Below are 27,935 nucleotides of genomic sequence, written 5' to 3' on the forward strand. Positions count from 1 at the left end.
TAGCCTGACAAGATTTAGCTCTATCCTCTGCAATGCCATATGATGCAAACGGAACAAGGAGAATTTATCCTAGGCATGCCAGCCAAATGAATCCATTATGCCTCGAACTGAGACATTATGTTCAAAGGCCGGTCTTTTGGAAATCTCAAACTTTTCATGAGCTGATATCTTTATCTGTTGTACCTGGTCATGTGAGAGTTTAGAGTATGCTCCCTTTAGCCAAGTTGTCAGTGCTTGTAGAGTTGCCTTGCCTTCTTTAAGCGGTAGGAGTAATCTTTTGTGGCCAATGCTGATATTCTCTTGGATATCATCTGAGGACATGTATGTGATCCTGCAGTTTGAGGAGAGCATGTAGTTATTTGCTAGTTGGCTAGTGATGGCAACCTGTTCTTGGAAACAAAACCACTTTATATTACACTGGACAACAAATTTTTACAAAAGTCATGTTACTGAAATAAAATTAGTCAATCTTATCAATTTTTATGTGCTGAACACGAATATGACAGTCAAATTGCAAAATTGGCTCTAGTTTTTTTGTAATCTGCAAGAAATTAATGTTTACATAACGAAATGCATTCCAATAGTAAAAGGTCAACTGTAATAGCCTACCTATAAAAAATCAAGTCATTGACTACATCTTAGATTTCTTCACCTGTCTCTTGTACAGCTGTTCGGGAGCATCTCTGAGGAGTGTCCAGCAGTAGTCAGCCAGCATTGTAGTGGACCATTTTCCCTGGTATCTTTGTTCCATTGTTGCGATATCTTGATGAAAACGTTCGCCGTGTTCATCACTAACAATACCACAGTTGCTAGGAAAGAAATCCAAATGGGAATGAAGGAAGTGAATCTTTAGAGACATATTGCAGCCAAGTTTCTTATACTTCATCAACATGTCTTCTACTAGTTCCTTATAGTTTTCTGCCCTAACATTTCCGAGGAAGTTTGTAGAAACTAGGCGAAAAGCATTCCATGCTTGTTTCGCGTCACCTTCCAGCAAGTTGTTGAACCGGTCATCTTTGAAAAGCTCTCGAATCTGAGGACCCACAAAAACTCCCTCTTTAATCTTTGCTTCGCTGAGTCGAGGGAATTTTTCATGCAGGTATCGGAATGCTGGCAAAGTCCGGTCAATGGCTTTCACGAAGTTCTTCATCAAACCTAGTTTGATGTGAAGGGGTGGTAGCAAGATTTTCTGAGCCTCAACCAGAGCTGGGTGTTGGATATTCTTCTCTCCAATGGCTACATTCTGCCTGTGAGTCCATTCCTTCCTCATGTAGTGCATTTCCCTTGCTCGGCTATCCCACTCGCATAAGAAACACATGTATTTTGTATATCCTTGCTGCAGTCCCATTAAAAGGGCAACTACCTTCAAATCACCACAGAGGTGCCAGCTGTACTTGTTATACTCAATGGAATTCAGTAGCTGCCTTAAGTTATCGTATGTCTCTTTCATGTGGACAGCATACGCTACTGGAATAGATGGAAGAATGTTTCCATTGTGCAAAAGCACAGCCTTGAGACTCAGTTTCGAAGAGTCCACAAATAGTCTCCATTCTTGTGGGTCATGAGTGATTTTTAAAGCATTCATGAGGCCCTCAATATCGGAACAGAATATCAGATTACTTTCCTTTCTGAAGAAAGGCTCCAATTGCTGGTGGCGCTTTCGATATGCAGTAATTGTGACATCTTCTTCTAGAAGATTCCATTGTTGGAGTCTTGATCCTAGCAATTCTGCCTTGTTCTTTGATAAGTCCAAATCACGAATCAGGTCATTTAGTTCTTCCTGTGTTATTCTGTGTGGGGTTGATGATGCACCACAGTGAAAATCTGGATCACTGCATGCTGATGGACCAGGAGAAGAACAGGTCGACTCACCTTTGTCTTCGTCAGATGAATCAAGAGAATATTCTGCTGGAGGTTCTGGAATAGGAAGTCCCTCACCATGTGGAACTGGTCTCAATGCAGACGGAATGTTTGGGTAGACTATTCTCGACTTCTTTCGCTTCGTTATTCCGCCGGAAAGAGGAGGAACCAAGCAGAAGTAACAGTCATTTAGGTGGTTGCTTGGCTCTCTCCACACCATTGGGACTGCAAACGGCATTGATGACCTTTTGCAATTCAACCACTGTGAAAGCTGTGTTGTACATGTAGCACAGCATATATGCGGAGCCCAAGGCTTGTCTTGGTCACCAACCTTGCATCCGAAGTAAAGATGATATGCCTTCTTCACTTGAGAATTGATACTTTTCTTCTGGTTGGCAAATGTCACTTCCCCACAAATATAGCAAAAATTGTCCGCGGTATTAACACACTTTCGAGGCATTACTGTTCTTTATTGTACGTAAATGGATAAAATAATAAGTTTTATGTAACAGTAGCTTGAACTGTCTCGCACAACGTCTAAAATATTTTAAATGCTGAACCTATCTGATTGGGCTTTATATAGTACACTGCTTATGTCAGCTTCAGCAGCCGCCTGGCATTAGTATAATAGGCCTACACATGTATAGTACACTGCTGACGTCAACTTACTTCAGCAGCCGCATGGCATTAGTATTGCATTGCATCAGAAAATGATGCAATCAACTGTGGATGATGTGAGCATGATGGTATTATGCAATGTTACATCATTATTCCGGATGTTGCTGCAGTCCTACTGGAGAAATTTACACAGTGAAACATAGAAAATGAGGTATATGAATATCTTCAAAACGAGAGCCAATACAAATTTTTCACGGTTATATTCGTGTTCGGCACACCAAAATACTACAGATTAGGGCCTTTTCAAGTCAGTAATGATTTCACTGTTGACCAGTGTTATTAGAACTTACAAGCCATAAAAATGGAACTACATGTAGTTTGGTTCCACAGACAGTACATGTAGCTCAATCACCCTGCATGCTAAAGTTAGTACTATCAGAAAGCAATTCTTGTACGACATCAGCTCTCTGAGGTGAAAGACAGAACTTAAACTGAAATGAATTGCGCATCACAACACATGAGAGGTTCCAATTTGGGAACAAACATGGTCTGGTTATGTTGCAAATGAACATCAAGTCAGAAAGGTCCTTGTTGCAGCCAATATCATCCTTTCTGTGATATCTGAACCGGTCTGAAATAATGAAATAGTATTTCTTGCTTGTGATGCAGGCTAAATTCTTGTCCTCAAAGAGGATAAGAAACAAGCTAGCCAGTTGGAGAATGGTTGTTGTGAGTATGTGTGACATCTCTGACATGATACCAAACATTAAATGTTGCCATTTCACCTCATATACCTTCAAAGTAAAGGGCCTTCAAGTAGATGTGATCCTCTCTGTGACTCAAAAACACATATGACACAAGGCATCCCTGACAGGAGTCAAGCATGAATGATTTTCTCGGGACATGGATGGAACAGTGACATCCCCAGCTGCTTGAGCAGTGCAAGTGTTCCTACAATTTTTCTAGGTATGTCTGTCTCTAAATCAAGATCATTAATCCAGAAAAGAACCAGTGGAGGGAAAGCATACCCAAACTAACTCCCAACTGATTGAAAGGGCATCACTGACCTATGCTTCTGGGTCTGGAAATGAAGCCTTCATGATTTGTGGGTGGTTTGTTGTTCCACTTCACTGCATATGAGTTTGGAATCTGTTAGCACCATAGGGCATACACTTGATAGGAAACTGATGGATACAGACCCCTCTGCATGAATTAGTTGCCATTTCCTTGATAATGAGTTTTCCATGAGATTACACCCATCCAGATGAGTCAGACTTAAATATTTATATGTTACTGTAAACACCAGCAATGGTAACCCATACAGGGAGGCAACGATCTGGTGATTCTCTGCTTCCTTCTTCAAAGAGGTACATCACTACAACTGAGTTGTCTGACATTATCAGGCATATTTTATTGGATGAATTCCACCCAAGTGTGGGAGTCAGTCAGAATAGCCCTCATTCCCAAGACTCTAAGAGCCTTCTTTTGCTGCGCCCACTTGCCACTGACCATCACAAAGTCTGGTAGCATGTGTCCTCCACAACTCATCAAAATGAGATTTGTTGTGGGTCTTTTTATCAGTTTTCCCACTGCTATCCACTCTGTCTTACCTTTTGAAAAAGGGAATATTTAATCTTAGCTGAGAGCATAATACGGTAATCTAACTGACCCAAGGTACTACTGTGCCAAAAGACCATCTACAGAGGGCAAATGCAAAGGTAGCTGATGTGGAACAAAGACCCACTTCCACAAGGAATAGTCCAAGGAATCAAAAAAACTCCCTCACAAAAATAAATAGCATTGCTGACAATGCTTCTGATGCATGAACAAAACACACGAAACATGTATTAAGAACTCCATACTTAAATAAATGAAATGTTGAGAAGAGGTAGTGGCCAACTGAACTTCATTACAAAAAGTTGCCAATAAAGTGATTATAATGGGCCTACCTCTAAATAAAATGAGATTCATTACCATGTCAATTTTTCCTGTTATCTGAATGAAAAATTAATAAATTACCGTCTTTAATTATCTTTATCATCTTATCGTTTTACTTTTAGCTATGTGATTTTTTTTAATCGTTGGTGGATAAGAAACCTTTTATCACTTTTAATTAATCCTACATATAACCTTTTGTATAGCGCTAAATAGCCTAACAGTGCTGATGTGCCATAAAAATACAATCAATCAATCAAACAACCTTCTTTAATTCAAGCTACTCCTCCAACCATACACTAATGGCATTATGTGATGAACTGCCCTGGCATAATGGCCTACTGAATCTAAGGCCTGGTCACTTCCAGACTGCCCTGGCATAATGGCCTACTGAATCTAAGGCCTGGTCACTTCCAGACTGCCAGACACCTGAGGTCAAGTGCAACAGTCAACACAATGTTCTAGACTAAGACATGGCCTTAAACACTTATCTGTCCACTTTGTAACATAGTACAGCAGATATGTTTAAGGCAGAAAAGTTTTTATCTAGGCTAGGAACATGTGAATACTGAGAATCAGTGAGTTGAGAACTTTGCAGGCAAAAGACTCTGCCAAATGAAAGCTCTGGAGATAACAGGGTCATGAAATTTATCTGAGAGATGCCCAGTAATTGACAATTGTCAACATTATGAATGGCAGATTCTTGTTATCATCATCTATATCCACAGATGCCTTGACTTTATAAGCAAGACTGACTGCTAGTGGAGGAAAGCATGATTGTAAATTTCTTTGATTGCTGAGAATATTTCATCAGTTTCATGCTTGGATTGGAATGTTCATGCATGTCTGTCTAATCCCTCACCTGTACATGCATATAACATACCACAGGGCAATGATGATGTACTACTGTCAGCATGTATAGTCCTTAATGCCATTTTGCCATTTTGCCATTTAACACAACTTTGGTCAGCCTGGATGGGTGGCTGGACAGCCAGTAAGTCAGCTGTTTAGATTGCTGGGTGTAATATGCTGTCACTGTTGGAAGATGTGATTGTCTGGCTCGTCAGTCCAAGATAGCAGAAACACCACTGATAGAGCTATATATGGATTGTCCAGACAGCTGGACTGGTTGGTAGGCAGATGGGATGGCATACGGATGACAATAAACAACTTGCAGGCCAGTCTGGCTGGTGAAGTCAAATGGCAGTCATTCATGCCTGGTTTTAATATTTCCAATACCATGTATAGGTGTAGAAAGGAACTTACACCCAGTGGGATGCCCATTTTTATGTTCATCAAATTCTCTCAATGACAATCATGTCTGTTCAATACTTCATTGGCATCACTTGTCATGAACTTGTTTTGATCTGTGATCACCACCAGCACTGTTTTTTGTATCTCTGTTCGGGGTGGAGGTGGCATCTCAACATCTGGTATAAAACTCATTCATGAATCCAACTTGGGGTGAAACTTAAAATTTAATGCCCAGACAATTATGAACAAGCTTGTTTTTCTAGGCCCTTGAGATGCCTTTGTAAGATGCTGAACCAGACATCTGTCCATAATAAACACACATTACATATTCGAAGATAAGCACTTGGTATAGGACCATCAGGACTTGTCATTGTCCTCTACAACTTTAAACTGTCTGCACTTCTTGCACTGTATTGCCATTTTTGTAATGAAAGAGAAAAGCAAAGAACTGCATGCAACAAATATACAACTTGCTGAAATATAGGTGAGCTAGTGCAATAAATTTAAATATAACAACACATGACAATCGTCATGTTACCAGACAAATCACAGAAACAATAAAACAAACAGCCAATGAAGCACGAATACAAGTAAATTCACCAGAAATCATGCAAATAATGTATGTACAATATTTAATGATGTTTTGACATACATTAACATTTAAAAGACATGATGGATGGTCAAAATTAAGCATCTATTCAAATGTATTTCAGGAAGTACTGCTGAGTTGTAAGCAAAGGTTAAAATTGGTCATGTCTGGGATACTGGTTGCCACCTAGCGAGACTAGATGAGTTTACTTGTAAGGGTTGCCTCCCTTCAGCAGTATATTATTCAGATGTAAAGACATTTGCTTGTCATTAAAGAAGGTCTGGATTCAGAAGCTGAAGAGAGTAATCCTAATGACAATTTGATAATCTGTCTGATGGAGAAATAAAAACATTCTTTATGCAAGAAAACTGGGTCAAGCTGATAAAGCTTTTGGTTGGGTTGAGTTACTTTCCTTGCAATGCATCTACATACCAAATTTTATGAGTATAGGTAAAATACAGTCCAAGATAATCAGGGTGTAAGAAGCAAAAAGATGAAAACTCAAACATGCATAAAAAACTGTACCCCATTTACCAAGTTTTGACTGAGTTACATAGTTGTGATTTATCCATGTAACAATTTTTATGACTTTAAGTTAAATAGTGTAAAACATACCAAAGGTCTAAAGACTAAACATTTTAAATACAAAATTAACTCAAGCCTCAAAAATACATTAGTGAAAATTTTTGGTACAGCTGGTTACTATTTCTGAGACGTACACAAATACCATTTTACATCTGTGTAGGTGAAATAGGGGAGATAATAAACTGCAGCTAACCTCTATAAATGGAGTACAATAACAACAAAAAACTGGTACTTTCAGGTATCAAACAAGGTAAACATAACTGAACAGGCATTATAACTGAAGAAAAAAATTGGGACCTTTGTTGGTCCTCTTACTTACAGTCCAGCTGACCCTGATGGCTGTAGCATTAAGGGCCCTGACAGTCACATTTCCTGGGGGTACACTGGGGGCATCCTGAAGGGTTTGAAATATTCCGGTGGGATCACTTGAAATGCTCTGGCCAACTATATTCTCAGCAATCAGGCGCAGGCGATAGTTAGTGAATGGGCGTAAATTATACACCAGAATGGATCTGGCATCTGGATCTGACACCTGGTAAATTTCTTTCCAGGCACTGTCACTTCCCTCAAGAGCCTGAACAATCCAGCGAGTAATTGAGGTCTTCCCATCATATCCTGGGTAGAACTGGACCAGCACAGACCTGGCCTGAATGTTTGAAAAAGCAAGGTCACGGGGAGGCTGTGGAAGCTCTGAAAAGCAAAATACACTTAAGTAGCATTTACTAGTTGTAACAAACTGGGCAAACACTGAAAACCTCCACCATCTGAACTTGCAAAAACATAAGTTTCTACCAACCTTGGAAATTTTGGACACAAGGAATAAAATGTATAAGCAGGAAAGATTCTCCTACTTGACCTTTGCATCAAATAAACCGTAACTCTGAACTAAATGCATACTTTGATAACATACATGCATACAGAGAATGTGTACAACATTTAACTTGAAACATGGTTAGACATGCAAACCAGATGAAGATTTATATTCAGTTTTAGACATTTATGCCTTCAAAAACCCAACATAATATCAGGACACTTTTCTGTACCATTACCAGCGTATTAGAATTCTTCTTGCATTGGCAATTGTGATATAACCCAATAAATGAATAAAGAATTCCAAACAAATCTTAAATGAACAATGTCCAGGAATTAATGGGCAATAATAGTTTTGAAACTGAGCATTACAATCAATAAATCAATATAGTAACATCATTAACATCTTATAATTCTCAAGTACAAAATGTCATCCCTGCGCTTAATGTCTGAAAAACTGTGCTAAAAATGTCCTTCTCAGTGGCACAATATAAACTAGATCATCCAAATGAGGTCAATTTGTTTTGTGGACATCTTACCAATCAGAAAACACAATACATTCATATATGGTTTAAAATGTTGGGAATATCATAATATACCAATTACATTTTTTCCATACAATATCCATACCTGGTGGCACACCGGATTCAATATCTGCTGACCGATTTTCACCAGAGCCTTTACTAGTCTTTGCCTGGACATAGATAGAATATTTGGTCATGGGTGTAAGGTTGTAGATAGTGAAACTCAAATTAGATTGTGGAAGGTCAACAACACGCATTGTAGAACTGTCATTCTTCTTTTCATATCTCAGCACATAACCTGAAGAGCAAATATAAAACAGCAGTATATGACACTAAGGTCTGTCCTTTAATATTCACTCAACATTAAGATCATTTTAAGCATGTGAAAATGATCTTCTTTTCAACATTTTAATGGACATAAAAAATGTAAAACTTGAAATAATTTTTTTTTTCAGAAACAAAATTGTGAAAGATATTTAACAAATCACTTGGCTATCAATCACTAAACTTTGAGACATCTGTTATGGATCTAGCAAGAAAAAAGACAGTTATAGGTTAAATAATGTCTTTTTTTAAAAACAAAAAAAGAAAAATAATTCCTCATATTTCTTACTATAACAGTTCTTACCATTTTCAATTTGCTTCACTACAAAATACCAATAACTATTCAAAGCTGCTGACAGCAATTTTGATGTTTTACATTACTTGGTTTATCTTGGAACTTGCTTCATGGCATCAGAGTGAATAAAGTCCTTACTCTCTCCCTCTTTCTGTCTCTTATAACCATACAAACATGAGGTCATTCAAATCACATGACTGTTTTCAAAATGCTTAAAATATCTTCAAAAACTATGTATCATTAATTCTGGAAATTCCCCAATATATTCTTTTTGATTTGTTTACCTGTGAGAATCCCATTGATTTCACTTGGAGGTGTCCAGATAACTTTGAGGGATGTGTCACGGATGTCTTGAAAAGTCAGACTATCCACTCTACCAGGGACTGAAAGATAAAAAGGTCAAATAATGGATAAAATGTTTATAATGAACTATATTATGCCAAAATGTTTCGTTTAATCATTTAGGTAAATTTGCTTTCCGATCAAAGTTTTTCATATCCTATATAAAAATGAAATTCTGTTTTGTTTACACTCACATGTTTCATTAGCTGTTCATTATAAACATCTGCACCACTTCAGCCATGTTGGCTTGTGGCTTGTGAGAGCATACTGTATTCACTCACTTACAAGTCAAGTCAAACTAAAAACAACAAAATCCTGATCTGCCTCGTCATAATGTGTCTGCAGATCAATATCTATTTTTTTTGTTCTACTGATTACTCCAAACAAATTAACAGAACCAGATCTGCTGGTGCATTATGCAGTGGCAGATCTGGGTCTGTGCATTCTGCAGTTGGACTTGTCTTGTGAGTACATACGGTACATGAGAAAAACTAAATCTGTCAGTAATTAAGTAGTCACCAAATACCCTTGTCAAAAAGTACTGTTTGGGTGCAAGTATGTACCAAGTTTCATGATGGTATCTCAAACAGTTCAGAAGATATTAAACATAGAAAAATACAATGGATGGTTAGACAGACAAAATTTGAAATAACAAGAATCATTTGATAGGACTAAAAATCTACTGTACAAAAACAATTTCCAAGAATTTATGAAAAGACCATTTATTACCATCTCTGGTGATATTACTGTTGTGGATTTAAGGCCATTTGTTCAGCACATGATAGGCTATACATAGTGGCAAGTATAATTTGGTGGAGGAAAAACCTGGGATAACCCTGGGAAGAACCATCAACCCATGAGAAGCTACTGGCAAGCTTTCTCACATACCCATACCTGTGACCACCATCTCTGATGTTCTTCTGTGATAAGATTTTCTAATTTATAACTGTGGCTTCCATATTTGATGCAAGGCTGGTATAATTTTCATTTAAGACTAAGTCAACATTCTCAGAAGACTTTTGGCGAAAATCTCATGCTAGAATGAGTAATGATAACAAAATGGTAATCACTGCAGCTATAATAAATGTAAGACTGGCACCATTTCAGAGCTACTAGGTATCGTCTTTTGTGTAAACCTTTATGTTGATATCAATTCTGTTGCAGTAGCAATAACAAGATTTTCAAAGAGCCTGACAATGATGCAACTGTAGATGTCAGCTCAGCATCCTTTTCATTCAGGGCAAAAAGACACTTTATGAAGTCTTCTGGTGAAAATCCCATTTCTATATGACTTTCCACTTAGAAGTATGTGTGTGTGTGTGATTTGGATTTTAGCTTTAAAAATGTTTCAGTCGTATTGCTATGATGTCTGCAGTGTGACAGCTTATAGTGGTGTCTAGCACTTGCGCATCATACCACAGACATGTAGCATCATGTCCCACCCAGTCACATTATCCTGACAACAGGCCAACCAGTTCAAACACTAACCTCTTAAAGCTGAGTGCCTAGCGAGGCAACTGCTAGTACCATTTTTATAAGTCTTTGGTATGACTTGGCCTGGGGTTCAAACCTGCAAACTCCTGAATCTGAGGCGTATGCTCTAACCACTAGACCACTGGAGTAGGCTCTTAGAACAAGTAACAATAACAAGATTTACAAGATGACTTTCATTATGTCCTCATTTTATGTCAGATCAGTACCATTATCCTTTAAGACTAACAGGACACCGTAACAAATCTTGTCATGAAAACCCAATGTTGATATGACTTTCATTCATGGGGAGTAGCGATAACAGGATTTTCATGTTGGTTGCTGGGGTGGTCATAATGGAAGTCAGATCAGTACCACCATCCAGGAGTTGCAATAACAATATTTTCAAGATGGCCATAATAGATGTTTGTACAGAAACAGATTCATTTAGGAACAACTAGGCATCATAAGATGTCTTCTGGTAAAACTGCATTATGCAAAAACAGATCTAGGTCTGTGCTATTTTCAGTCAGATCTGACTTGCACATGAGTATGTAAAATAGACACAAATCTACCAGTCAATCATATCATGGCATATCTTGGTCTATGACGTTTTGTGGTTGCATGCATACTCAATATGAGTAATTATGATCAAATCTCTCGTACTCTGCATGTTACTAAATAACTATTTGTTATTCTGGGTTCATGATGCCACTACATAAAGATCAATGTTGAATCGTTAATTATACAGAATAATACATAACATGTTTAAAAACTGTCATTGTTAAAAGTACAGATATATCTGCCAATCCTCATCAAAACACCATGAAATTTCAAACCATTTTCCCCAAAACTACTAAAATTTACAACAAACAATATGGCTGATGATGTTATTAATCAAAGTTGGAGGAACATTCAAAATGGAAAACCCAGATTTGTGCTTGCAGCACACATATACCTCAATTTTAATTATATATTTTTTTGATTCATGGAATCATAACTTATATGCTGGGTTAAAACAACTGCTGGAACAGGCAGAAATATATGGAGCCTCAAAGGCAAAGTTCACATTTTTCTCAAGTGTTCCAAGTGAAACATCTAAACATTAACAAACCATGTATAACCATTTATCATTAAAGGTCTAGCAAGATTGGATGATACATCCAGGTTCTGTGAAAATGTTAATAACTATGTCAGTAAAGCATGGAATCTTTCAGAAAAAGAGATATAAAGCTTACAGCTTGTTCATTAAAAGTCACATCTGTACCAGTTATGCATATGCAGATATTATTTCTGACAGATTTATGCAAAGACATAATCTCACATATATTATGATACACTTCTTTAATGCCTAATTATTTAAGAATTCTGTATGGAAAGAAGACAGCATTCTTGTTTACACATGGTATCAAGCCTAAATCCACTGTTAACAAACAATGGACTAACATACATTTCAAAACAGTGACTCAACAGCTGAGTGTACAACTATTTTATTTTTAATTATAAGAAATTTTTTTTTATCCAATTAACTAGGTAAATTTTTATCTCAGCAACAGAACTCTCTACTCAAACAGAGGTGTAATTCCAATGCTTCATATTGGATGACATTGCAAATTACACCTGTAACTTAAAACTGTTCTTGCAATTATCTGTTTTTACAAAGCAATCAGAGTTCCTCTTCAGCCAATGTGGGTATGTGAAAAAATTTGCCAGTAGCTTCTCGTGGGTCGGTGGTTCTTTCTGGGGTTTTCTCTGGTTCTTCCTCCACCATTAATACTGGCCGCCATGTATAGCCTATCATGTGCTGCAAAATGGCGTTAAACCCCACAACAACTGGAATTATATTTAAATTGACTCACGGTCTTCATCTGTTCTGATAACCTTTGGGGCACTCTTTGGGCCTTCTCCCTGACTAGTGTAACACAGAACAGTAATACTGTACTGTGTAAATTTCTTCAAGCTGAAATAAAAAAATGAAAATGATAACTTGACAGACTGAATACCAAAATTATAACTTGACAGACTGAATACTATGATGATAATTTAATATACTGAATATTAAAATGATAACTTCATGGACTGAATACTAAAATGATAATGTCGTGGACTGAATACTACAATGATAATGTCATGGACTGAACACTAAAATGATAACTTGATAGACTGAATACTAAAATGAGTGAACTTCCACGCTTACTACTATTTTTCTTACAAGTGACTTTGCCTCAGAGAAAATTTCTTACCCAACTGAACAACAAGCAGCTCTCTAAAATGATAATAATTTGGATGGACTTTACACAATAAAGGATACTATACAACTCTGCATGGTTTTAAGCTTGTCACGTTAACTTGCCACTCCTTAAACATGCTTATACAGGCAGAATCATCAAATACCCTAAATGAGGTTCAATGAACTTTAAATATACAACCTGAAAGTGTCTTGTTTATTCATTATTTGTTAATGTCATTATTTGTTAATATCCTTTAAGGTATCATACTTTCAAAGCATCATAGTTTCAGGTTTTAAAATATTGTATAAACTGATTTCATTCTTTGCTGTTACCTTTATTTTGCTATATTAAATATTTCGGGCCCATGGGCAAAAGGTTCAAGCATTTCTGAAATTCAAACAGATCTTACTTAGTGACTTTAGTGCTCCAAGTAGGGTTGGTGGTACTTCGAGATACCTTGTGAGTTTAGTGCTCTCAAGTCAAGAAGGGTTGGTGGGGATTTGGAGATACTTACTTAGTGAGTTTTGTACTCTGAAGTCCTGTAGGGTTGGTGGGATTTGGAGAGACAATGGCTACAATTTCAGTCTGAATGACCTCAGTACGTTTAGCCTCTACTTTGTAACCCTGATTGATCCCATTAATAAACTGCTGATTGGGTGGGGTCCACTTAACTGTGATACTGGTAGAGTTCGTGGCTTCAACTGTGACATTTTCTGGAGAAGCAGTTGGATGGCCTTCCAATGTTCTCACCTGTATGCCAAAAAAAAATCATCATGAAATTATGGCTTTCTGCACCTCCACCCCACTCCCTTTTAAGCCCACATATGCATAGACAGTTGTTAGTTTATATCTATTTCTTCAATTAAAACTACATCATCAGGTAAAAACAACCAATTTCATTCCTCCAAAACATCATAGATATTTACCTCCTTTTGAAAGCAAAATGTGACTTCTCTCAAGTATTTACATGCAAAACATTACGGGTGGTGACATTTCAAATTTTGACCTAATAGTAAAAAACGATGATGTATGGAAAATGGTCACCAAATTGTTAATCTTTCCTAGATAAAATTAGGGCCAAATACATGAAATTTTACTTGTCTAACAAACATTTTTACAGTCTGAAAAAGTCTAACAAACATTTTTACAGTCTGAATAAGTGAGACTATGTCATCTCTGGCACAACTTTAAGCACTGAACCATACAATCAAAATATTACTACTGTCATATCACAACTGTAAAATCGGACATTTTTGTTCATGTTTAATTTTGTTACTTTAATGGATTTAAAAATTTAAAACCCAACCAAATATTTTAATTGCCCCTTACCATGGTCACTGGTAGGGGTGAAATGATCAATCAACATACTGATGAACTGATACCTTTTCCATATCGATACCCATATCGATACAAGAGGTGAGGAATAAATACAAAATGATTGCCTATACAAGTTACTTTAATCTTCAGCAGTCATGAATAATTATTAGTCATTTGCCTTTTCATTCTTTAAATTAAGAATTCATCTGAGACTGCCATAGCTGGAATACACACTCATTTCTGTCAGTAAGAATGAAAAACTATTGACAACACCTACTCATCTTCTACAAATTAACAAACACTATGTGGCTAACTCATGTGGTTTGAAATATGCACCCACATCCCTACCTGCCAATTCCATGCTGATCATTTTCTCCTGTCAACATGCTCAGCCAATGATACCATATAGCAGTGTAAAGAAGACATTCATATGTTCCCTATGAATGATTTATGTACTTTTCTGATCAATTAATAACCATATTACGCTAAGTTTCTCTGCTGCTCCGCATCCTGTCTACCTGCATCGACTATGAGGGCTACATTTATTTTTCTGATGTGTCATGCAAAGAAAATATGTCACATCCAATTCAGACTGGTGGTTATTGTTTGTTCAAGTCCAAAGTAAAACAATATCCACCAATCAGAACTGTGGCTTATTCACTATGCAACACAGTTAGTAGTGGCATCCAAACTAGGTACATTTAGATGAAAAAGAACTGAGAAGCTTCACACAAAAGTGACTGTAAAATGATTGGTAAGGTATTTAAATTGTACAAGTGGAACAAGTTGGTAATGTCTTCTTTTATGCTTATATATGTAATCGGCAAATGAATGTGCTGATGGGATAAAAAAACAAAATCAGCATAAAATTAGCAAGGGGACAGATTCCAAACTACAGGAGTTATAGTCATCTTGTTAACTGTCAAGCTAGTGGGTCTTGTCAACATTTTTATTTTCACTGGCAGAAATGAGTGTCCATGGCCATGGCAGTTGTTATGCATTTGCAGGAAGTACAATGCAAATGATCTGGTTGTATGTAATCTCTGTTCCCACTCTCTGACTTCTAGACTTCACAAAAAAAACTACACTATTTCTTATTCTTAAGTAGAACCAAAGAGACTTCTGAGTTTAAGTGAAGACTTGAAATTGGTAATAAGATGTTTTAAAAACATTCATACAATGCAAAACAAAGGTGTGGGGACCAAGAAGAGTCCTGCACATGATTAGATGGGGTTGTATGAAAGGGCCTAAAAGTTTGAATAAAAGTCACTGACACATAACAGTTGGTCTGTTTGGAAGTACTTTTCATATCTTGTCAAGGATGACAATGGCATATGTACAGCTGTAATCTGCTTACTAGAAATATAACCAATATGCCAACACATATAAAACGGCACCTCCCTACCATGATAGACCTTCTAAAAATAAAAACCCTATTAAAAAACCCATCAAATTTAATATGTGTATCAATCATATGTTGTATCCTACACCATATATAGTGAATTGTATCGATATGTGGTAGAAATTATCAATTCACCCTTAGTCACTAATATACAAATCTGAAATTTCAGCCAACAATATTATTTCAGGCAAAAATGATTTCACATACCCACATTAGCTGAACCCAAGATATTTACTTAGTTAACACTGACACCAGACCTGTCATAGGGTGGGGTCCATATCACAGGTCCACCACCCCATAGCCCTCCATCCATTGACCGATACCCTATTTTTTATTTGCAACATGAGCTCCTTAAGGTAAATTGGCCATTTTTTTGAGTGACATAACCTTTTTCCCCTGATGCCCCTTGGGCAATCAAATCAAGAAATGGCTACTAAAATATTATAGTAATAGTAAAAATTAAAAAAAAAAGTTATGGAGGGTAGGATAAGAAAAATTCCTATGGTCACAGTAAATTAGTGAAGAGAATACTGCACAAGAATTTCATGGGCTTATCTGAACCAATCTGAATCACAAAAAGTGATGTTTTAACATCTTGTCACATTAAAAATATTAAACAGCACAGACAATGCGTAAAGTGTACCGACTATATGATAAAATGATTTAAATCAACAATCCCTCAAAGGGAGTGATGCCATTATGGACATCAGATCAGCACCATTTTCATATAAAACCAACTAGAAATCTTAAGTCTTTCAGTGAACCTATGTGTTTATATAATCCAATGAGAAGTATCGATAAGATAATTAATATGGAAGCTGTGATGGATATATGATAATGTGCAAGTGGAACCATTTTCATTTAGGACCAAGTAGACATCACAATTCTTATAAAAACTCCACTTCAATGTGACCTTCTAATAGAAGGAAAAGAAATAACAAGATTTTCAGGATGGTTGCCATGGGGGACATACTTGATGTCAGATTGACACAATTTTCATTTAGGACCAACTAGACAGCATAAGAAATCATTTAGTGAAAACCAGACAATGACATGCCCATCCATTCAGGTGAAGCCGCAATAACAAGATTTTCAAGATGACTGCTGTGCTTGTCATGTTGGATGTTGGAACAGCATTCTTGTAATTTAGGACAAATTAGAATCTGGGATGATTTGTGTATGCAAACTTTCTTGGCAACATTCACATCAGTTTGTAGGAGTAGTGATAACAAACTTGTGACAACAGATGGACAATTGACCACACAATATGCCATCCAATAACGCCTCAAAACAATGTGTGTTTCTGGTTGGCCAACCATCCCCATTTTTTCTATGCTGACCATAGCACTTTTTTCCCCCAGGGTAAACAAAATTAGATATAAAAAATAGTGATTAAAAAGATTCATAAGTTGATTTGTGCATTTAATTGAGCCGGTTTTTCCCAGTACCTGAAGCACTTAGTACATGATGTATACTAATCATTATAATATATATATATATATATATATGTCAAAGCAAACCAAAACAAAATTACGTACTGACCCTATATTAAAACCAATCCAATAAGAAACACATTTTTTATCTGGGACTAAGCTCCTTGGAACAAACAAACCCTGTTTGACATATGAAATAAATATTTTAAAATTCTCTTTGGCACAAATCAATTTATTCTTTTAATTTTTCCTGTCATCAGATTTTAAACTTTCATGGCTATTGTTTTACCATACCGTGATTAATATATCTACCAACTTGGGTATTTGAAAAACAAAAACACATAGTATCTGTTGTAAGCATTATCAGACCAAAGTAATTCCTAACTGGATAAATAAAACATTTATTTGTTCTCTTTAAAAACAGTTCTGTCATTCTTATATCTGTCTGCATCATAGTTTTGTGAGCTTTTCTGACAAAAGTTATTTTTGTGATGCAAAGATATGCAAACTTTTCATCCAATGAAATGTTTCCAAACACATTTTGTTGTTAGATGTAACTACACCTCCATTGTAAATCCAACTTTTTGCAATGAATATTGGACATGTCACCTGAAATGCATATATTTGAATCATACAATGACAAAACAGTCACCTCATACATAAAAAGGTTATTCTAGTCTAGATGCAATTCCATTGTAAATATGTTTTTTTTTTGTTTCATGTCAATTCATTCCTGGTTATAATAGGGATGGGTGGACACTGTTCCAGATATAGTCTTTGTGATACTGTCACAAGTGAGAGAAAAGAAAGCAAGATTCATTTGAGACACATACAAATATTGTAGATTTTGCTTTAAGGATGGAAATGAATGCTTATAAATGTAAGACAGATTGTATCAAATTTCTTTTCATTCCCTTTCTTCTGCCCATTTCTGTTACACATGCTGCATGGTTCCACATTCCTTTTCTCACTATTGGTTTAAAGAATATTCTCTACTTTGATTTACCATATTCAACACACACAGACAGACACAGACACAGATACACACACACAGAGATTTCTTTTTCTCGTTTGCCATTACCATAATATATTACTGTCTTACTCTTAAGAACAGCTACACAAAGGTCCATCTTTTGTTCCATTTAATTGTAACTTCTTGCTTTATGTACCTCTCTTTTTCTCACATATCCACATACACAAATCTGCAGATCTGTAGGAATTCAGCTAGAGTCAACCTCTAAGGTCCTGTTCAATGTATTTTATCTGACAAATTTACTGGGACCATTTGTGTGATAAGGAAGTTAATTTTTTTGTTATGATTGTGATCAACTGACTAATCACAGGAATTAACCATCTTCTGAAACATCTGAAACACCCACAAAGAATGAATACTTACAGTGATGCTCTCGCTGAATACACCAGTTCCTCTACCATTGTAGGCTGCAATCTGGAGTTCATAATACTCAAAGTAAGCCAGGCCTTTGAGTTCATAAGACAGCTGAGCAGACTGTGTAATGTTGGCATAAACAAAGGGATTACTGGAGTAGCTTTTTAGCTTGTAGCGGATGGTATAACCCAACAGAGGTCCATTTTGACTGTCTTCAGGTGGAGCTTGCCATGATAACCTGATAGATGTGTTTGTTTGTGGACCTCCTGAGAAAAATCTTGGTGGGCTGCTGGGTGCTGTAAGGTAAATTGTTTGATTTACAACCTGCTGTTAATAAAACCTAGTTCTTCTTCTTTTTTAATTTACTATAGAAATGATGTTTCATAGAACAGTGACAGGATTCTGATGCCATAGTTTTATGCTTAAGCATGGAAAACAGGAATCATAGAATAGATGGATAAAATGGTAAAGCACACAGTTATATTTTATGATGTTTCAGTTGAACATAGCAATGGAGTCAGAAGATATGACTTTCAGCAAGAAGCTGACCACTGCCTGCAAGTCATGTCATTGCAAACTGACACAAGATGCATCCACATACCAGGTAAGATGACCATGACCAGTGTGCTGAATATCTGGCCACACTAAACACTTTGACAGTGAGGATAAACTAGTGTGTGGACAGATATACAGATGCACATATGGACACCAATGTTGTCATATGGACACCAGTATTGACATATGGACACCAGATTAATCATGATATTGAGTTTATGTCAAGACAAGCTCTACAGAACCTGAACAATATTGATGCCACTATGCTAGAAAAAAGATACTAAGTGTCACGCCATTCATGTCTAAGACAATTACATACAAGTTACTGAATTCAAGATCTGCAAACACAACTTGAACCAAAAGATTTCACATTTACAATCTTGCCCATGTGAAGCCTCACAACATTGGAACTCTGGAAACAAATCATGTCCCATATTTATTCTCACATAATCAGTCCATTACATAACTGATAAACATTTTAACTTTTTTTAATATGAAAAACTAGGTAGAATGTTTTGTTAATTTATGACACTTTAAAGAGATTATTGCCATTTTAGAATTTCTCATTTCTGCACAAGATTATAATAGCATTAAGCACTTGTCTGGCACAGCATGGCATGAGAACAATGCAATAATATACTTGATCAGCATACTAACAGAAATTCTAATGTCAGAAGTCATAGTATTGATGTTGTAACTTAAAAATGTCCAATGATTGAAACCACAGTATTGATCTTACAAACTAAAAATTTCATTTCAGGTGGAATTAGGCAGATTATGTGAGAATACGAAATCACTAATAGTATGTAGGGGATGAGTTGCTCAAGTCATTGATTTTCAATGAATTCATGTGTTTTGTGTGTTTTTATTTTTATTTTTTATCTAGCTTTAACAATTTTCAGTCATATCACTATGATGTTTTCAGTGTGAACAGTTTATAGTGATGTCAAGCACTGGGGGCATCATGCCACAGACATGTAGCATCATGTCCCACCCAGTCACATTATCCTGACACCAGGCAATCCAGTACAAACACAAACCACTTAATGTTGAGAACCTAGTGAGTCAGCTGCTAGTAACATTTGTATAAGTCTTTGGTATGACTTGGCTGGGGTTCAAGTTTAACGACCTCCCACATCCAAGGCAAATGCTCTAAATAGGTTGCTGGAGCAGTGTTTCAATGGATTCAAATAGACCCCAGTACCAATTAGAAATACATAATCAATCATGCAGATTAACATTTTTAGCAATTCATTCCTGAATTTTTTTGTTCAAACTGGTCTAATTTCTCTCGAAAATCGAGGGGCCCAATCCCATTCATCCTACAATAATTTCTGTTTGATTAATTTTCAGTGTTCAGAAAGAAATGACAACCATATATGATTTGCTTTTTTTGGAATGGGTCAAACTGGAAACTACTATAATCCAGCCATTGCATGGAACAAAAAGTAACAAGATCTTCATTATTTCAACAGTACAAATTACACAATTTAATCTCAACAATGGTCTACAATAATCACTGAATGGGTGATTACAAATGGTTCTAAGAATGTGCAATGTTATAAACTGAAATAGAATGTCTCAATTTGTTCCATACACTATGTCAGTTTGTTTCCATACATGCCAATTTGTTCCATACACTATGTCAATTTGTTCCATACATTATGTCAATTTGTTTCCATACATTATGTCAATTTGTTTCCATACATTATGTCAATTTGTTTCCATACATTGTCAATTTGTTTCCATACATTATGTCAATTTGTTATGTCAATTTGTTTCCATACATTATGTCAATTTGTTCCATACATTATGTCAATTTGTTTCCATACATTGTCAATTTGTTTCCATACATTATGTCAATTTGTTTCCATACATTGTCAATTTGTTTCCATACATTATGTCAATTTGTTCCATACACTATGTCAATTTGTTCCATACATTGTTAATTTGTTCCATACATTATGTCAATTTGTTTCCATACATTATGTCATTCTTACCAGTTTCATGGTACTATGGTGCAGCATATACAAATGCCATTTAATGATTACATCTTTAAAGAGACAGACTGACAGAAAGACAGGCTGGCAGTCAGAAGGAATTTGGAATGATATACAATCTAACTTAAAATGAGATTCTAAGTGAAGATTGTACTTACGTTGTTGAGGCATTTCTAGTGGAGGAGTAGGCTTTGGATCACTTGACATGCCTTCCCCCACCACATTTGTAGCACTCACACGGAACTGGTAAAACCTTGCTGGCCTCAGGTCAGTCACCATGACAGACCTATTCTCAGGATTAATATTAAATGGGAAGGTAACCCAGTTTCCTGTATCTAAAAAAAAATAATAATACTGAAGTAAGTTCAATGATCAGTAATCTGCATTTCAGAAACCATATCAATGGAGCTATTTCCAAAGTACAATGAACTTCCTCTTAACTGTCCAAAAAGATTATGTTTGTATTAGTATGTATTAATTTTGATGTTGAAAAGGGTGACTGACAATATGCTTCCTCAAAAACATCAATAGCTGTCAGAAATAGTAGTACCTACATTAAGAATGAAATTTTTATTTTTAAACAATTCTGATGTATTTACGTAGGTAGGTGGCTCCTCTGACCTTGGTTGAAAACATCATTCATTATGCCATACTTATATGTGGTGTCAAACATTTTCTTAAAGTCAAACAAGATGGCAACTAGATGCTCTTTCTTTATGAAAGCTTCACAAAAAATGTACAGTCTGACTATATCATCATTTGTGCTTCTCTGCAATCTGAATCCACACTAAAGATCTAATAGTAACTTGTTGGATGCCAGAGGAATATGTCATTTATTATCATTCATTCCATGGTACAGCTAAACCTGGTTATGGTTTTAAGGGAGCATAACTAGCCCTGGCTATAGTCATAGAACCTATAGTAGAAGCCAAAAAATCCATAATGATAGCCACAACATGGTATGGGCAACCACACAATGTGATGGGCACTGATACCTTCACTAATCCCTTCCCCCACAACTCAATGGCTACAGTAAAGTGCGATAAATCCAAAAATCACAATGCATGTAATGTACATCAAAGCAGACCAGTCTTAGTCATGTTCATCCTTGAATTCATCAATACTACACACTGTATATTCTCTAATTAACACCCCTGAGAGTGTTACATTTTACAAATGCATTTATTAAAGCACAATAATGAAAGCTAAAGTTCTTTAGATTTACTCTTATAATGAACATATGTACATCTGGGGTCTTTCTACCACTTAATTCAGTCATTGTAAATATCAGCACAGTTAAAATGATTAATCAGTCAACACGTTTTTCCACAGAGCAGCTGGCTAAGTAGAATTGGTAAGCCTTTGAATTTGCCTGTGACTTTATTAATTTATACATTTTTATATAAATTAAAATAATGTGACCAACTGAGACTGGTGCAGCATTTTGTTGTAATCATAGATCTTAAGAAGACACATACTGAAAAGCAACAGTCTTACTCTGCATCTTTTAAATTTTCTGTTCTTAAGAAGTGGGGGGGGGGACTTAATTAGGGAACATACAGTTTATGGCCTCAATTACAAAGTTTACTGGATCAGTGATGGAAAAATTACAAACAGATGTACAGAATTAATCCTATATAAAAAAAACTACTTCTGGATGCAAGATATAACAATGCTTTATATATTCTGAGAAATTTTGAATTACTCACCAATCTCTGCAGTGCCTGTCACTTCCATGTACTGGACATTAAAGTGAAGGATGGGAGAGTTTCCATCATAGTAAGGAACAAAACTGACCACTGCAGCTGTCTGATTGATAGGGTGGACTTCCACATTTGTAATCGCTGGCTTCTGAGGCAACTCTGCACAACAACAGTAATTAATATAGTCAAACTTTAAAGAAATTCAATTATAATGAAATTCCACTCTTAAGACTAAGCTGCTTTAGTTCTAACCTATTATTTTTGTTGTCTATGCCTTTAAATAAAAACAATTATGGTAGCTTACAATCTATACTTACTACGAGCCAAACCCAACTGCAAATAACAAAAACCCTGATCTGCTGTCACATGTGTCAGCAGATCAGAGTCAATCTTTGTTGTCCTACTGATTACTCCTAACAAAATGCATAGACCCAAATCTGCCAGTGCATCAGTAGATCTGAACCCATGCTACTTGCAGTTGGTCTTGACTTATAAATGAGCACATACGAAGGTGCCTTGTTAATCCGGACTACATTTATCTGGAAACCTTGCTAGCTGGACAAATTTAAACTGGAATGGAATTCCTAAATGTTACATTAATCCGTTAATCCAGAAATCTGCATTCTGGATTGGGAATCAAAAATCAGGGACCAAATTGTAAAATTGCTATAAAACTTGCCTCAATAGTCCAGAAATAATCTGTCCAAAACTAAGAAAATAAAGATTTGTATATGAAAACATAGTCAGTTGGATAATACAGATTCATCTACACAAATCTGGAGGTGTGACAAGTTATCAATCTCTGACTGGTAAAATTCCAGTGGCATGTTAACATTATAATAAATGATTACAAAAACTTAAAGTAGCATGACCATATTGTAACCAGTGATTGTATAAACAATGTCTTTTTTTGTTACTTGACAACAGGGGAGTTAATAATTAAATAAACATACTGGGATCAAATTGCCCCCACTTTTGAAATAACATATGGTTAATACATTAAGTGTGTCATTACATCTCTTGGTTCTTTATCAATTATATGTAACAATCAGTTTGTTGGTGGCTGTACAAGTAAAATTAAGACAGTATAGGGCTTCATTTCAGAATAAAAAGTGACATCAATTATTGGCTCATTAGCAGCTATAACAATTGTAAAATAAGACTTATAAAAATGACTGCATTTTATTAATTTACCATGCAAACAACATTTAACTGCAAGATATAAGTTTTTATTTGTTGTACTTTTTACATTACAACATCATCAAGACTGCATATACCAGCAGAGATACCAGCCAGCTTTCAAAAAAAGATTTGCCAGTCATTGTGTAAACTTCAATTTATGTACATGTGCATGTTATAAAAAGACACAAACCCATGTCAACAGATGTACTCATTAAGTTATTTGAACCTTTCTTGAATATATATACATCACTGGGAGCAAATTTATCCAGATTAACAAGGCGTATGTATGTATGTATGTATGTATGTATGTCTATGCAGTTTCTTAGGAGCAATCAATAGCATAAACAACACTGACTCAATGACCCTGATCTGTCATTGCATAATATGCCAGAAGATCTGGGTCTGTTCAGTATGCAGTTGGCATTGACATACAAGTGAGTATACATGGTAAATTATTCCATTCTTAACACAGGGAAATCTTGATCATAACACAGCTTTAGGTCTACTAAATGATTTTATTCATGCAAGTCATATGTTTCTGCATGAAAATATTTATCACATAACTAATTTCGCTGTAGGGAATTCTGTATGTAATCTTACGTAAAGTGAGGGGAAAAAGACAAGTTCAATCCTGATTTTAATAAAGGAATTAAATGATATTGTTAATTCCCTATTTATCATCATAATCATTTCAGACCAGAATAAATTACCAATTAACTTAAAATACTCCATACTGAAAGAATGTTAAACACTAACGGCAGGTCTAGCATTTGTGATCTCAGTAAATCATATTGCGACTTCTTGCACAAAGTTACACGAGTTAACAAATTCATGAAGTATATGTGTTGTACATTAATATATACTAGTATGGTTACATGCATGTCATTTTCTTTTTTTCCCCACTTATCTTTAGTGAAGAGATCCATGCATAGAAAGGATCCCTAAATTAAAGTGGTAGTGTCAAGTAAATTATCTCTGTATTACTTTTAAATTATACATTAGACTAATATCTCTCTCTCTCTCTCTTCCCCTCATTCCTTTATTTAATGAACCATAATTACTACTAACCTATGACTACCAATTTGACAGTCCTCGAGTCATTTCCACCAATGGAGAGTACCTGACATTGATAAATTCCAATATCTTCATTGAAAATGCCACTGATTGTTAGTGTGCCATCACTACTTATATGCCTTCTATCATCAGGAATGATCTCTGTAAAGACTTCAGCATCTTGAGATGGTCTGTTGTAATACCAATGCCATGTCACCAAGATCTGTGGATCACGTGACACACCACACTGTAGAGAGGCACTGCGCCCCTTTATAACAGTCAGGTCTTGTGGGGGACGATTAATCTCAGTTTTCACTGGGAAAAAAAGAGACATACAACAAGTAGAGAATAGTGAAGGACTCAATTATTGTGTCATTATAAATGTAATCTGCTATTATAAATAGATATTCCTAATTTACTTATTTACAGACATTAATTTGGTTTTCCATTAAAAAAAGTTGAAATTTTTTAAGGTGGTTTGGAGGTCTTTCCCCAACAGGGTCTAAAGGGGCAGTGCCCCCAATCGGGGTGGGGTGGGGGGCCAGGGGGCCAAATGTCCCTGACCAAAAACACATTTTACACTCATAAAAAAGCTGCTCCTGGTGCAACTTATGATCATAAAATAAACCAAAATAATCATTTGAAAAACTAATAAACTTGCCAAAAATGTTCAAACTGATTTCAATAATTTCACAATATTTATTGTCACATAAATTTGTTCTCCAATATTATTGGTGCTTAAGTTATTTCATGTGCATGTCATTGTTCTCATCATAGCTGTCACAATAATTTGTCATTTTTTGAAGCAAATATACTTCTCTCTTTTCATAACAAATCTGTAAAATAAATACCCAAGTACATCAACTGAATACAAATAATCCCATATATTCACTTGTCTTTTTCTTCAATGGACACAACCTGTTGATATGCCAGTCAAGCTCTTTTTGCAGCTTTGGCAAAGATTTCTTTAGGCTTCCTTTTTGTCTCCACTGATTTTTTGGGTTCAATGTGCAATCGTTTCTTTTCCTTCTCAATAAAAGTCTTTTTCCTTTTAAGCTGGTGCTTGTATTGGCAACATGCAGTGTGCATATTCTGACAGAGAGCTACATCTGTTCTCTCATGCATCTTTCTTCTTATAGTAATTAACTGCAATTTTTGCAGATGCCTTCTGAGCTTCAATTTTTCCATATGCAGCTTCTTTTGTAGGTTCTGTTCCAAACTCTTCCAACTGCGATTACCGTAATTCAGATTTTTCTTGCAGAGGTCACAAAATGCCATTCCTCTAGCATTCAGTTTTCTTATAAACTGACCAACTAAATTTCTGTCAACTTTTCACTTGTCTAAACTTTTCGTGTTATGGTCCCTCTTAACAACTTGGGATGCCATATTTTGAAAGCATGCTTCTTCTTTCCACTGCCATCAGCTTCCATTACATGAAGATTCATTGGATGAATTTAAAACTTTGACCGATCAGAATACTCTTTACAAGAATCATGTGCTAACTAACATATGGAACAAATAATTTGCAAGAGTCGTTGTGGAATGGGACCGGACAGACCGTTTTAAAAAAAAACAGATCAGAGACGATATAAAAAACAGACTATATCAAGAAAATTCTGATTTAAGTCAGGAGAAAAATGGAATTCTGCTTTAAAACGGAGAAAATCATGTCTGTATTTAAATATATAATATTTGACAATTCTTTAAGAATAAAAGTTAAATACTTTCTCAATAAGTATTGTTGTAAAGAATTACAGATTAAAAATGCTTGCATGCAGTCAAAACTACATGTAAGTTTCAATGCCAGGAGGGACTGGACAGAAATTAACACCACTGTACTTCTATTTCTTATTAAATAATGAAATATTAAACAGGAACAATAGCAGCAAACAAAAATGGAAAGTTAAAATGAATACGACACCTTTGGAAACATTCTGCAATTTATTAAGAAACTTAAATCAGCCATGCAGTCTTTCTGTTGCCAAAAACTCAATACCTGTATCCTACACATACAAAAATCACCTACCTAGAAATACTTGTTTAAGTATTTTACTAATGGAGTGTCTGATATCAACTGGTGCACATCTGATGAATTTTGAAATAAAAAAGTTAATATTTTATGGTAATGCAATGATGGAGTACTTTTTCTCATGGTCTTTATTGTGTAAAGATACCAATCTAGGGATAAATATTCAACCATGATTAGTTCAAAAGAATGCACACCTGCCTGTACATTTTTGTACTGATTCTGGATTGCTTGGAATCCAGTGATACAAAACAAACAATTTAATGCTTTTTTAAATACTTCAACATTACACATGCAATCATCTTTACATCATTACACTATGAATAAATTTAATGTTTCGTACTTCATGTACATGTATTTTCTGAAGGCAATACATCAAACCTATATATATTATTTGAGTTAATAGATTATAATTCACAATTACATACCAATAGTTAAAACAAATAAGAAACCATTTTCAAAATATTGCAACACAGAAGAAAAAACCCAAACAAAATATTTGTATGCCAACAAAAATAAAACCTCTTAAGGAGTAGATCAAAGATACAAAAAAAAGTTGGTCCCGGAAACCCCAAAGGCTACCCTTAAAGAAATATGTGATATCAAAATATATTACCACATATCAAATTGTTTAACAGAATACAAAATATATACTCTTGTTATTGCAGAATTAAACCCTTAATCACTCAAAACAAAAAAATGATAGTTCAAAATCCCAAGTATTATTCCAAAATAGACCAAAGACTTGGATAGGAAGGGTCCCCTGTGAAACTCTGGGATTACACAGGGATGAAGTATTTTAACTTAAAAGTCCAAACAGAAAGAAATAAAGAGAGAGAGTGGTCATACCGTAGACTTGAAGGTAGGCCTGGGCTGATATATTACCCACAATATTGACAGCAATACAGCGGTATATACCAGAGTCATCCGGTTGTGTGGTGGTAATGAGAAGTTCACCTAGATATTGAATCTGGAACCGACCTTCACTTTTAATTTGAACTGCTAAGTCATTCATCACTGCAAAAAATAATGAAAAAGTA

General features: G+C 35.6%; 1 protein-coding gene across 1 annotated transcript in view; it reads right to left on the minus strand.

Moving 5' to 3' along the window:
- Positions 1 to 27,935, minus strand: part of LOC149806073 (protein sidekick-2-like) — a 137,248-nt gene that overhangs the window by 68,613 nt on the left and 40,700 nt on the right. Inside the window, exons 9-18 of the mRNA XM_089950947.1 lie at positions 27,745 to 27,912; positions 24,885 to 25,184; positions 22,641 to 22,793; positions 21,090 to 21,266; positions 18,386 to 18,672; positions 13,352 to 13,587; positions 12,466 to 12,566; positions 9,079 to 9,177; positions 8,282 to 8,473; positions 7,161 to 7,531 (exon numbers count right to left, since the gene is read on the minus strand). Of these exons, the coding sequence (XP_089807073.1) occupies positions 7,161 to 7,531; positions 8,282 to 8,473; positions 9,079 to 9,177; positions 12,466 to 12,566; positions 13,352 to 13,587; positions 18,386 to 18,672; positions 21,090 to 21,266; positions 22,641 to 22,793; positions 24,885 to 25,184; positions 27,745 to 27,912 (2,084 nt within the window). The remainder of the gene's footprint in view (positions 1 to 7,160; positions 7,532 to 8,281; positions 8,474 to 9,078; positions 9,178 to 12,465; positions 12,567 to 13,351; positions 13,588 to 18,385; positions 18,673 to 21,089; positions 21,267 to 22,640; positions 22,794 to 24,884; positions 25,185 to 27,744; positions 27,913 to 27,935) is intronic.

The sequence above is a fragment of the Sinohyriopsis cumingii genome, chromosome 2 (genome assembly GCF_028554795.1).
Source record: "Sinohyriopsis cumingii isolate HCF-2022 chromosome 2, ASM2855479v2, whole genome shotgun sequence".
NCBI lineage: Eukaryota > Metazoa > Mollusca > Bivalvia > Unionida > Unionidae > Sinohyriopsis > Sinohyriopsis cumingii.